The sequence below is a fragment of the Oncorhynchus mykiss genome, chromosome 15, assembly GCF_013265735.2.
Source record: "Oncorhynchus mykiss isolate Arlee chromosome 15, USDA_OmykA_1.1, whole genome shotgun sequence".
Lineage (NCBI taxonomy): Eukaryota > Metazoa > Chordata > Actinopteri > Salmoniformes > Salmonidae > Oncorhynchus > Oncorhynchus mykiss.
In genome coordinates, this window is record NC_048579.1 from 53758552 (window position 1) to 53772436 (window position 13885).

Sequence of the window (13885 nt, forward strand, 5' to 3'; positions counted from 1 at the left end):
ATCGGTGTAGTGGGGAGAGGTAGTTAAACAGGGGTAAACAGTACCGGTGTAGTAGGGAGAGGTAGTTAAACAGGGGTAAACAGTACCGGTGTAGTGGGGAGAGGTAGTTAAACAGAGGTGGACAGTACCGGAGTAGTAGGGAGAGGTAGTTAAACAGGGGTAAACAGTACCGGTGTAGTGGGGAGAGGTAGTTAAACAGGGGTAAACAGTACCGGTGTAGTGGGGAGAGGTAGTTAAACAGGGGTAAACAGTACCGGTGTAGTAGGGAGAGGTAGTTAAACAGGGGTAAACAGTACCGGTGTAGTGGGGAGAGGTAGTTTAACAGGGGTAAACAGTACCGGTGTAGTAGGGAGAGGTAGTTAAACAGGGGTAAACAGTACCGGTGTAGTGGGGAGAGGTAGTTAAACAGGGGTAAACAGTACCGGTGTAGTAGGGAGAGGTAGTTAAACAGGGGTAAACAGTACCGGTGTAGTGGGGAGAGGTAGTTTGGGCCGCTCAAAGGGCTGTCTGACTGCTGGCGGTTTCAAGTTGAGGAGGAAGTGACGTAGGAAGTCAAGATATGACACGCGCCCACTGTCCCTCATGTCGAACTTTACGGCCAGACGATCAAGCTCCTTCTGGGTCACACTGACATTGAGGCTTTGCAGGATGTCTGTCACACACACACACACACAGTCAGGTATGGAAGTGATTTTGATCAAATGGTTTTGAGGTGGATTGTGAATTGAAGTTACGTAAAATAATGATTGACTGGGGATAACGAATCAGGCGCTGCGCTGTACGTATGTCACTCTGTGATTGGTAATTTTACCCAGGAAGCAGCGTGTGCTGATCTCTCCGTCTCTCTCTCTGTCCTCCTCCCTGCACCTCCTCTGAATGTCCCTCCAGCAGCGCTGCACCTCCCCCTTCAGCCTCCTCTCCACCTCCTCACAGTCCACCAGGGGGCCCTCCTTCTCTCTCCCCGCCGTGGACGGACGTCTGGCCCTGCTGGACACACCCACCTCCGACTGGGGGGAGGGGGACAAGGACAGGGGGATTGATAATGTGTGTTACTTTCAGTCCCAGATTAGAAGAGATAAGATATTGTAATTATGATTTGGATGCCATCCTAGTTAGATTTTGGATATCACTTCTGGTCACTCCCAGGAGCTTACAGAACTAACTGGGATGGCTTCTGTAACGCCACTTAGAACTGTGGACTATCAAATACAAAGATGGAGGAATATGAGTAAACTGATAAGCATCATGTATAGAGAGATCCTGTACCTTTGAGCGTTGGAGGTTGCTGCCTGTAGTCTTTGGCCTCTGTAGAGCTGGTGGGGAGGATGACATCCTATCTATGGCCCCAGGGGATGGTGGTGATGGTGACATATCTATGAGCCCAGGGGGTGGTGGTGATGCAGATTTCAGGGGACTGATGTCCTCTGGGTCTGTGGTCTTGTCCCTTATCGCAACAGCTCCACTGGCGTGCTTCAGGAACTCCCTGTACTCCAGATCCCCCAGCACATTCACTGGCAGCTTCTCCCACACCCTCTCGAACTGAGGAGAGAGAGGAATTACATGTTTAGTACACACACACATCATATCCCACATTTTCAAACTGATATTCACACACACACACACTCACATTTACACACAAGCTTAATGAACTTCACGGATGACTAACGTTCTCTATAAGTAGTCAATAATTATCAACACATACAAATTTGTTTTTGATTGCAATAATTAATAACTAAGGAGAACTTGGCTAGCAAATGCATAAAACAATGAAAAAAATCTAATTTACACACATGCACGTATGCCTATTCCAGTTGTTTCTGCATGACCACCCATTGATAGAGTATAATGAATTGTGCCTAGTATTTTTTTTTGTAAGAGCTTAAATAAAAAAAATATATGTAAAAAGCTATACTGTATGACCCTATTGAGACAGGACCCTGTCAGCTTACCTGGTTACTGGTGAGCCTCATGAAATGGCGGTCACACATCATTCTGAAGTCCTCTTTAGAGATGGTGTCATTATGGGTGTGTTCTAAGTCCACTATCTCCTTGGTGATGGTGTACAGGCAGGCGGAGACAACTTCCTCACTGATTGGCAGAGACTGGGGCTGGGCGGGGAAACCTGCCTTACTCACTCTGTCTGACCAATCCTCAGGGGTCTGCACACACAGATGCATACACACGCAACAAATAAAAACAGATGCATAATGCACATGCACAGGCCTACGTATAAACACAGAGTACGGACCCCCCACCACACACACACAGACCAAATCACACACGTCCAGGTTGCATAGGTTGAACTGGTTGAGGAAGTCTCTCCAGTACACCGTGTGGTTCTCCCAGTTCAGCTTCATTCTGTCGAGCAGGAATCTGAACTGGGGGTCCGAGAGGCGGGCACAAAAATGGTCCAGCACCCGCCGGAACTCCAGAGGGGTGACTGTCCCGTTCCCACTCCTGTCGAAGGCAGAGAAGGCCTAAGAGACCAGACAGAGAGACAAGTGAGTAGGAGTCGGTGTGGCTGACCAGATGAGAGCATGTCTGAGCTTACGCAAGTAGAAGGACCTCCCTCAGTCTTAATGCATATTAAAAAGCACAGTTCAATTGTTACAATTTAAATAGTTTATTACTGTAAGTAGCTAAAACAAATTGATGTTAATAGTATACGTTGTTGGTCTTCACAATGACAGCCAGGGAAAAAGGGACAGAGTGTCGGGAGAGGCCTAACCTTGTGGAGTATATCCATCGATGCAGTGACCAGTTCCCGTATCCTACCAGCAGCTCTTTCAGGACTGAGCCACTCCAGACTCTCGGCTGGGTCAGGGGATCCACAGGGCCTAGGGGGGTGCTCACACCGCTTCCCTGTCACGTGGTCAAACGCCTTCAGGAAGTCCACGTATGACAACGTCCTGTCCTCACTGTCCATTGGAACCTTGAGTCTAAAATTTAGAGGAGACAAAAGTGTCTACGTATTCAGCAGTTACAAACATCCGTTTAACATCAGTTTAACAGTACTCAACATCAGTTCAACATCTCTTCAACAGTATTCAACATCAGTAAATGCTTCTGCTTCCTGGAAACTTTTTAGGGAATTAAAAACGGTTTATTTTCAGGTGTAGTTCACAAGGCATTACTTTTATTAGTCCTAGAGTCAGGAAACGTTCACAGAACAATTTGTGTATTATTATTATTTTGTTGAAATAACATCGGCAAAAAATGAGATACAAGATTTTTCCAGGACCACGACGAAGATAGATAGATTGATTATAACCCAGTAGTTTGATCATTATTAAGGTGTGTTAGCTAAATGAAGGAATGGAGAGGTCTTTATAATGAGAGTTATTTACGTGTGTAGGAGGTGGGTGAGCTGGTGTCTGTGTAGGGGACAGTTGTATCTCTGGAGCAGACTCTGTAGGTCCTCCACCCTGACTAGGCCCTCTCTCTTCTTATCCAGGTGGGTCAGAGCACTGCTCAACCCCTCACAGTTACCCTGCACCAAGCACCTGGATGGTCAAATACACAGCACACACATAGTTATTATTGATCACTCCTTTGGCCAAAGCTCAGACGCATGCTTAACTCTAGAGTATTCTATAAAATTTAATTAGTAATTGCACTAATTCATTTAGTTAATCACTCTTCACTCACTCAACGTCCTGAAGCGTAGCCCCTGCAGGGAGACCATCTGTGGGAGTGGTGTCTGCATCCTTCCTCGCATGTCCCACCTCCTGTTGATCCACGCCCAGCTTCTCCAGGAACGCAGCACAGGTGAGGTAGCCACGCCCTTCTCCATCATACCTGTCATTGGAACAGTGTTCGGACAAATCACAGCTCCGCATTGATAACGTTGAATGATTTACACAAAACAGATCTCAAGTTAGGATTGGGTTGTCGTGTTCTACCGCACTCTAATATCGCTCACCTGGCCCACAGTTCCTCAAACTCATCAGGACTGATGGGGAGGTCGTAGGTATAGAGGAGACTCCTGAGGTCCTTCTTAAAGACCAGACCCTGACCATCTTCATCAAAGCGACAAATCACCTGGAGGAGGTAACATAACTTGTAATGGGGTTCCTCTCACATGTTAACATACACATTATCCTCTTTGAGACTTGAGCTTCAGGGTAGAGGTATGAGTTAAACCAGACTGACCTTTGACATAGCAGTCCATCTGTGGCGTGCGTTGGACACCAGGTGGTCATGCAGTTGGTCTGGCCTGTTTGAACAGCATCAAGAACACACACAGAAACACTTCAGTGACATTTACATATGAATCCTGTCTAACCTCACACACACACTTCCACAAGCCCCTACTCACCCATTGGCTGGCTTGAAATTCTGCCTGCAGGTCTTGCCGCTGGATTGGACGAGGGTGAAGAACTCTGGGTAGTTGAGGTTGGCTCCAGGCTGCAGGCCCAGCAGCTGCAGCAGGCGCTGGTACTCCCTCTCCTTGGTGACCAGGCCCAGACTGTCATACAGCTCTCTGAAGTCATGCCTGTCCACCACCCTGTCACAGTTCTGATCCATCACACGGAACGCTGACAGGATGTCCTGATTGGACAGAGAAGATGATGATGACATGGTGATTGGCTGTGTATATTGATTGGATGTAAATATGTATGGAACGTGTATTGTTTTGCTATACGTTTTCTTGTCGTTTTAGCACTAGGCTTGGATTTGGGCTTTGGCATTATGCATTCTTTTTCAACTGACTTTAAAGGGTGTCTGTGAGGGTTAGTATCCCAACCCTTTGTCGTCTTATCCTGTCAGTACTAGGTGTTTGTGTGTGCAGTATAGAATGTGTATATTGATCAAAACAATTGATCCCAGAGGTAATGGAGTGTGGAGTTGTGTAGTGGGCGTGGACGGTTCCTCTCTCTCACCCCGTGGATGTTTTCGATCTTCTCTTTGATCACACCGAGGCAGTCCTCCGCTGTCAGGAGGCGTGGCTTAGCCCGCAGGTTACCATGGTTACCCCCCGAGGCCTGGTTCTGCTCTCTGGCCTGGTGCTCTTTTAAAGAACACAATTAAACTGTGATTTGATTGGATGAAAGGGTTGGATTTTAAAGGCCCAGTGCAGTCAAAAATGGGATTTGCCTGTGATTTATATATATTTACACACTATGAAGTTGAAATAATACTGTAAAATTGTGAAAATGATGATAAGGACCTTTAGTGTAAGGTCCTGTTTTGGTAAGAGGGAGTTTTGGCTTGCCTGGTGACATCACCAAGTGGTAAATTAGTTAATAGCCCAATAAGAAAGAGAGTTTTCAGTTTTCCCCTCCCCTCTCCCAGACAATCGTAACAAAGTTTTTGCTTGAGAAATTGCTCTTTGCTAAGAAGTAGTTTCTTTGAAAAAAATATAAACGCAAGATGCAAAAATGTCTAAGATTTTACTGAGTTACAGTTCAATATAAGGAAATCAGTCAATTTAAATACATGTATTATTCCCTAATCTATGGATTTTACAGACACCTTTAAAAAAAAAGTTGGGGCGTTGATCAGAAAACCAGTCAGTATCTGGTGTGGCCACCATTTGCTTCATGCAGAGCGACACATATCTTTCACATAGAGTTGATTAGGCTGTTGATTGTGGCCTGTGGAATGCTGTCCCAGTCCTCTTCAATAGCTGTGCGAAGTTACTGGATTTTGCCGGGAACTGGAACATGCTGTCATGCCGATCCAGAGCATCCCAAACATGCTCAATGGGTAAAATGTCTGGTGAGTATGCAGGCCAATCCATTTTCAGCTTCCAGGAACTGTGTACAGATCCTTGCGACATGGAGCTGTGCATTATCATGCTGAAACACGAAGTGATGGCGGCAGATGAATGGCACGACAATGGGTCTCAGGATCTCATTACAGTATCTCTGTGCATTCAAATTGTCATCGATAAAATGCAATTGTGTTTGTTGCCTGTAGCTTATGCCTGTCCATACCATAACCCCACCGCCATCGTGAGGCACTCTGTTCACAATGTAGACATCAGCAAACTACTCGCCCACACGGCGCTATCTGCCCGGTACAGTTTAAACTGGGATTCATCCATAAAGAGTACACTTCTCCAGCGTGCCAGTGGCCAGCGAAGGTGAGCATTTGCCCACTGAATTTGGTTACTGCAGTCAGGTCAAGACTCTGGTGAGGACGATGAGCATGCAGATAAGCTTCCCTGAGATGGTTTCCGACAGTTTGTGCAGAAATTCTTTGGTTGTGAAAACACACAGTTTCATCAGCTGTCCGGGTGGCTGGTCTCAGATGAGCCCGCAGGTGAAGAAGCCAAATGTGGAGGTCCTGGGCTAGCATGGTTACACGTGGTCTGCGGTTGTGAGGCCAGTTGGATGTACTGCCAAATTCTCTAAAATGACATTGGAAGCGGCTTATGGTAGAGAAATTAACATTCAATTCTCTAGCAACAGTTCTGGTGGACATTCCTGCAGTCAACATGCCAAAAGCACCCTCTTTCAAAACTTGAGATGTCTGTGGCATTGTGTTGTGTGACAAAACTGCACATTTTAGAGTGGCCTTTTATTGTCCCCAGCACAAGTTTTACCTGTGTAATGACCATGCTGTTTAATCAGCTTCTGATATGCCACACCTGTCAGGTGGATGGATTATCATGGCAAAGGAGAAATGCTCACTAACAGGGACGTAAACAAATTTGTGCACAACATTTTGGAGAAATACACTTTTTGTGTGTTTTGACATTTCTGGGATCTTTTATTTCAGCTCATGGGACCGACACCTTACATGTTGCGTTTATATTTTTGTTCAGTATATTTTTGTTTCTTTTTGGCACTTTTAACTGAAAACAATCACAGTTAAGTACCTAATTGTTACCTAGAAATTATTTGATATTGAGATAAAAACAGCTGCATTGGACCTATATTTGTCACTTTAAAGGGGAAATCTGGAGTAGAAACAATAACAATAAAAGTTTCCCGCCACTGTTTCGGGCCACTCTCAAATGGACAGACAAAGCTATGGATGCAAGGACTGATTGTAACCAATGTTTAGAAGCTATACGGTTTGTTTACATTTGCTTTGTTTACAAACATTGGCGTAAAACAAGCTTAGATTTTGGGTTGTGATGGGGTATGGCAGTTGAACGAAGCTCATGAGACATTAACCTCTAAAAGTCTATGCCGTTGGGGGGGTTACTAAGCTAAAATATGGAATTGTTTTAGGATGGTCAAACCATGGATCATTTAGCTATTGGATTTTGAATTTTAGGACCCCTTTAGGTATAAAAAAATGTTTACACAATTATTTGATTAAATATTGAGTTTGGTCTTTACAACTATAGCCCATTAAACCGCAGTGAACAACACATTCATAAATGGCAAAAAAGACAGTTGAATAATAAATCATAAGGAATAAAGTCTTGAAGTGTCGGCCCTATATCTACTGTAGGAGATATAAGAAAGCTCAGGAAATTTTGGGACACATTTTTAACCCCTTATTTATGTTGGAACAAAACTACCTCCATACCTCTATATATGTATGGGTTACCTACAAACAAGTAAAAACGGAGAACTCCTTCGTGAGAGTCTCCCCTTTCTGTAAAGTTGTCATAATAGTTTGTAGGCCAAACCGTTAGGATGCTACAAACGTTTTCGTGAGAGGACTGATTTTTGGGATGTCTCATGGTCTGACAAACATCGCTGTAGCTTGGCCACCTTCCACCGCAGATGTGGTGGATGTGGTGGATTGAGACGCAGCCCTTGCAAAAAACGTATGTAATAAGTTATATTCTTCAAGAATCAAGGGGTACATGTCATTCATTTATAAGTCGCAAAAATGGATGCAACAACAGCAGATTGCTCTTTTAATGTCGTCCTTATCGTTATTTTATTGACTTCCAAGAATTCAACTTGGCATGTCAAATGTTAATGTTCCCAGTTGCAAAAGGAAAAAAGGAAGAATGTCAGGCACAAAATTAATAACTGAGACTATCCTCTTATATTTATTGATAAGGTTAAAGGATTCATTTCAGTTTGTTGTCTTTTTGTGTAAAATATGCCATTTTATGTTATTTACTGGTCACTGTAATGCAATGTCAGTATCTGAAATTGACATCAACAAATTAGAATGTTGTTATAATTTCCACTCGGATTAGGCGTTTGTGTTTTTTTCACACAGAAAAAAGACCCCTCACAACTGCCGACGTCGGTAGTCCTTTAACTGCCTGACCCATTTCTAAATAGGATCTTGGCACTTTTTCTCTCCAAATCCTTTAAAACACAAATGTTGCACTTTGCAAACATGTCTAAGTTTAGGTCCTGATTCTGTTTAATGTAAAAAAATATATATTAAATCGAGGATACAAATTAGAGTGGTGCCCTGCTGCTTCCATTCTGCTTCCAAAGCTCATAATTACCCCAAACAGTCAGCAATAAGAGGGATTCTGCTTCTCTCTCCTCTCCTCTGTACCAATGAGAGATGGAGAGCTATAAAACTATATTTATAATCCCAATGAGTCATGTGCTAACAGAGACATCATTTCACAGGAAGCAGGGGGGTAGCCTTTGATCGCCGTGGGTGGGGTGCTGGTTGGGGATGAGGATTTTTGAAAGGTTTTCAAGTGGAATGACCCTCTCTTTATCTCCCCTTGCTAGGACACTAATTTAGAGATCAGTCTGAGTCTCTAGACCATGGCAAGTTAAGATTCACATTCGACTCGTACCATCATACTTATCCAGGAAAGCCGAACAGGACATTTTTCCATCTTTGAAACCAAGCGATACGTTGAGCTTCCGGAACTGCTTCTCATCCAAGGTGATCCAGCTGTCATCCAGTATCTGGGAATGTTGATAACAAGGAAATAGGTTGGGACTACATTAGGACAAGTTGCATGTCCTATACAAAGGTGTCGGATAAGATACTTATAATAATGACTGTATAGCGATATAATCTTCATAAAAAAGTAACTGTGGCTCACATAGAGGAACACTATTGTCAAGGCCCTGAGAGAGCAGAGCTCAAGTACACCAGGTGACAAGTAGAGGTCAAGTATACACAACTGTTTTGACCTTCTGACCTTCTTTAGATCTCTCAACGACAGCATTCCGTCTGAGCTTCTGGCCATTGCCCGGATATGGTCGTCGAGGGTAACATGTCTGTGGTCCAGCCTCTCTTTGAGCTTCCTGAACATAATGTTCTCCACCATGCGAACCCTTGGACCCCCCACAGTGGCGCTGGGGGAACGCACTGGCTTGTTGTTCCCCAAGGCATTCTGGGCTTGATAGTTCAGTCTGTTGGTGTCAGAAATGTAGTACATGTTGCATTAGAACAAAAGACACTTCCTCTCTAACGCCTCTATTACTTAACTTTACCCTTTGTTATTATGGACCCCCTGTCTCCCTGACCACCTTTCTCTCCCTCTCTATCTCTCACTTTCTCCATTCTATCTCTCTGCCTCTGTTCTCCATACCTGCCAGAGCCCTTGCGGGGGTAGTGTATAGTGCCTGTCTGTGTCTCTCCTGTAGGCAGGCCCAGGGCCCTGAGGAACTGTCTGTACCTGACCCTGCATGACCCTGGGTCTAAACCAGCCTCACACAGCCTAGAGTACACAGGACAACAAACAACATACAGTGGCTTGCAAAAGTATTCATCCCCCTTGGTGCATTACAACCTGTCATTTTAATAGATTTTTATTTGGATTTCATGTAATGGACATACACAAAATAGTCCAAATTGGTGAAGTGAAAAAAAAAAAAACCCTGTTTCAAAAACGTCCCAATTTTTTTTTTAAGTGGTGCGTGCATATTTATTACCCCCCTTTGCTATTAAGCCCCTAAATAAGATCAGAAGTAACATAATTAGTTAAATAAAGTCCAACTGTGTTCAATCTAAGTGTTACATGATCTGTCACATGATCTCAGTGTATATTCACACCTGTTCTGAAAGGCCCCAGAGTCTGCAACACCACTAAGCAAGGGGTACCACCAAGCAAGCTGCACCATGAAGACCAAGGAGCTCTCCAAACAGGTCAGGGGCAAAGTTGTGGATAAGTACAGATCAGGGTTGAGTTGTAAAAAATATCAGAAACTTTGAGCATCCCACGGAGCACCATTAAATCCATTATTAAAAAATGGTCCATATATGGCACCACAACAACCCTACCAGGAGAGGGCCAAAACTCACGAACCAGGCAAGGAGGGCATTAATCAGAGAGGCAACAAAGAGACCAAAAATAACCCTGAAGGAGCTGCAAAGCTCCACAGCGGAGATTGGAGTATCTGTCCATAGGACCACAGACCTGAGCTTTATGGAAGAGTGGCCAGAAAAGGCCATTGCTTATAGAAAAAAATAAGCAAACACGTTTGGTGTTCGCCAAAAGACATGTGGGCTACTCCCTAAACATATGGAAGAAGGTACTCTGAACAGATGAGACTAACATTGAGCTTTTTGGCCATCAAGGAAAATGCTATGTCTGGTGCCAACTCAACACCTTTCATCACCCCGAGAATACCATCCCCACAGTGAAGCATGGTGGTGGCAGCATCATGCTGTGGGGATGTTTTTCATTGACAGGGACTGGGAAACTGGTCAGAATTGAAGAAATGATGGATGGCTCTAAATACAGGGAAATTCTTGAGGGGAACCTGTTTCAGTCTTCCAGAGATTTGAGACTGGGACGGAGGTTCACCTTCCAGCAGGACAATGACCCTAAGCATACTGCTAAAGAAACACTTGAGTGGTTTAAGAGGAAACATTTAAATGTCTTGGAATGGCCTAGTCAAAGCCTAGACCTCAATCCAATTGAGAATCTGTGGTATGACTTAAAGATCGCTGTACACCAGCGGAACCCATCCAACTTGAAGGAGCTGGAGCTGTTTTGCCTTGAAGAATGGGCAAAAATCCCAGTGGCTATAGATGTGCCAAGCTTATAGAGACATACCCCAACAGACTAGCAGCTGTAATTGCTGCAAAAGGTGGCTCTACAAAGTATTGACTTTGGGGGGGGGGGGGGGGGAATAGTTATGCACGCTCAAGTTTTCCGTTTTTTTGTCTTATTTCTTGTTTGTTTCACAATAAAAAAATATTTTGCATCTTCAAAGTGGTAGGCATGTTGTGTTAATCAAATGATACAAACCCACAAAAAATCAATTTTAATTCCAGTTTGTAAGGCAACAAAATAGGAAAATTGCCAAGGGAGTGAATACTTTCGCAAGCCACTGTATAACCTCTATGTTTTGTAAGAATTAGAAGGTAATGAAGTGTGCTAACATTTTTACAAAGGATGTATAGATTTTTGTAGCACATTTTAATTTGTATTCTTCAAAATGTATGGAGTTTCAATTAATAATTTTTTAAAAATCTACCTATAGAGTCGTCTATTCACCAGTTCAAATTGTAATCAGTCGTTTTTATATTTCATCATTTTTGGAGGATGGATGTTAAGTCTTGTTGAAGTGTGTGTCTACAAGAGGGATTGGTTGCTCACTTGTTGAAGTGTGTGTGTGAGAGGGGCAGGCCGTAACATTGTATGATCCTTCTCAGGTCTTCATTGCGAACAGATCCTGTCTCTCGAGGGTCACAGTCCCCTAAAGCCTTCAGCATGGGACCTATCTGATCACTCAGCTTATCACGCAGCAAGCCCTTCACCTGCAGACACACACCACAATACACACTTCAATACACACCTCAATACATACATCAATACAAGCATCAATACAAACATCAATACACACACAACACAACAGAGAGGACCTGTATATGTCTATGTTTCATTATTCATCATACTAAAATGGGTGAAAACAGCCATTTTTTCTGTGCTATGTTGTGTTTTGCAGTTTATTTACGGTAGTCCATGTGTCTGCTGCCGTGGGTGCCTTTTCAATCCACTGTGGATACTGAGTCTCATTCAACTCCCTCTGCTCCTCCTTAGTCAACAGACACACACATGAACATGTGCCAACACATCAACACACAAACACACACACTGAACTTCCTGTACCTGAGTCGCATCCTCCATGACCTCCTCTTTCAATCCTCCAGTAGGGGTGTGTAGTTTCTCCCTCCCCGGGCAAGAGTGCACCCTCCTGGGTTTGAGCAGCTCCAGGCTGGGCTGGGTGATGACCCCAGTGTGCTCTGGGTCCAGCAGGATCAGGAGCTCTCTAACCTGGGCTGGGCTCAGACGGGGCCTGGGGATGTGGGGCTCCCTGCGGCTGGACCAGGAGCCCTGGGGACCCCTCAGGTTATACTGGGGGACTTCCAAAGCCTGACGAAGGTCTGCCCTGGTGATCCTCCCTATCCTACCCTGTAGAGAGACATGACACCCCCTCTTTGAGTTCTCTTCCTCGTTTAGGATATAGGTGTAGGAGTTGCCTTTACATTTGTGCTTGAAGCCCCAGTTTTGAAATGTGAAGTGTTTTTGTGTAAAATAGTTAGGAAACATTAATTGCTCTACGTTGGTGTTCAAAAGTGATCTTCTTACATTCGCAGCCATAGGCTTGTGTAAAAGTGTTATTTTATCATTAGCCAGCCGTCTGTTGCCCTTGTGTCATTTTTAACAGTAGTACCTTTATATTGGTTGGTGAATCACACAGAGACACATTGTGCATCAGCGTACGTCATCCCAGCCTAACACAACTTCTCCCCAGAGTCTGTCTAAAACACATGCAGGCTGGCTTCCAACCTGCCTGTCTGGAAAAGCAAATTATTGGCGGGAGGTGTGTGTGGACGCCATGTTTGATCTAGTACCCACAGAATTGATTATTAAAACAGTTGATGGGGGGATGTTTTTCTTTCTTTAGTGCCATAAAAGGAGGAGTTTCTGACGGATATGTTTTTATTTCATATCTGGGATAGGCTTCACACACGCTCAAACTTGGACACCAATGATTGTTTTGTGTATTGCTGTAGCCCATCAACATCAAACATTGCTGTGAATCAATCGAAGACATATTCTCCACTAAAGTTTAGTGTGACTATCACGTTTCATGCGGCTGATGTGGAGTGATTTGAGCATCTGGACATAGAACTTGAGGCATGATGATGTTCATGTCGCACATGGTTGTCAAGTGAACATATGGTGACTGAGTGTGTAACTAGTGGCCATACGTAACTCCATTTCTGGACATCAATGCTGCATCTAACGGTCTGCCTATCTGTAATCTGCTGAAGTACTGTGTTTCTCTAAATCTTTTACACTGTGCTAGCTCTTATAGTTCTCCTGTCCCTTCGTGAGGACTTGTCTCTTACCCTGTCCAACTGTTTAAAGGCTCTCTTCAGTATAGGGTAGAACTCTGTCAGACTCCGATGGCCCTCCTCTGCGTCAGGTAGCTCAGGAACCCTATGAGAGAGAGGAGGAGGAGGAGAGAGAGATTGGGAAAGATGGCGAGAGAGGACGGTCGATAGTGAGTGAAAGGTGTATTGGTCCAGAACCAGATGTCATGAAATAGAGATATATAATAGAATATGGTAAAGTAGTATGGAATATGTTCCTTGTATAGAATTCAGATCAGGGAGTGGTAGTTAGAGATAACTGACCTCTCTGTTTGAGGAGTGGTGTAGTCCTCCTCTGTGACTGGACCCTGAAACTGACCCAGGAACTGTTTCCATTTCACAGGCCCTGTTGCTCTCACCCCAAAACTACAGCATGCGCACACACCACACAAACAAACAAACACACAACAAATGCAAAACAGACATTCATCTTGTTAACATTGAGACTCTGGATAACGAAATGTCAGAAAGCAGTGAAGGAAACAAAGGAAGAGGAAGTGCTTCCATGCTAGACTCAGGCACCGCTCCTGGGGGATGGGGAGTGGAGTGGGAATTTGAAATAATCTCTCGTGGACTAACTACGTAAACACAATCGAGCATCTGACCAAATATTTTTCTGGGTTAACCGAGATAAAAGGGGAAAGTGTTGTGAGCT

General features: G+C 44.1%; 1 protein-coding gene across 1 annotated transcript in view; it reads right to left on the reverse strand.

The window, feature by feature from the left end:
* The window catches only part of efcab6 (EF-hand calcium binding domain 6), a 30219-nt gene that overhangs the window by 2073 nt on the left and 14261 nt on the right, over positions 1–13885 (reverse strand). Inside the window, exons 9-25 of the mRNA XM_036945548.1 lie at positions 13495–13596; positions 13207–13297; positions 11960–12262; positions 11447–11607; positions 9038–9251; positions 8684–8798; positions 4884–5011; positions 4319–4551; positions 4153–4216; positions 3923–4041; positions 3649–3798; positions 3348–3503; positions 2729–2939; positions 1950–2477; positions 1267–1539; positions 812–1007; positions 465–652 (exon numbers count right to left, since the gene is read on the reverse strand). Of these exons, the coding sequence (XP_036801443.1) occupies positions 465–652; positions 812–1007; positions 1267–1539; positions 1950–2477; positions 2729–2939; positions 3348–3503; positions 3649–3798; positions 3923–4041; positions 4153–4216; positions 4319–4551; positions 4884–5011; positions 8684–8798; positions 9038–9251; positions 11447–11607; positions 11960–12262; positions 13207–13297; positions 13495–13596 (3232 nt within the window). The remainder of the gene's footprint in view (positions 1–464; positions 653–811; positions 1008–1266; positions 1540–1949; positions 2478–2728; positions 2940–3347; positions 3504–3648; positions 3799–3922; positions 4042–4152; positions 4217–4318; positions 4552–4883; positions 5012–8683; positions 8799–9037; positions 9252–11446; positions 11608–11959; positions 12263–13206; positions 13298–13494; positions 13597–13885) is intronic.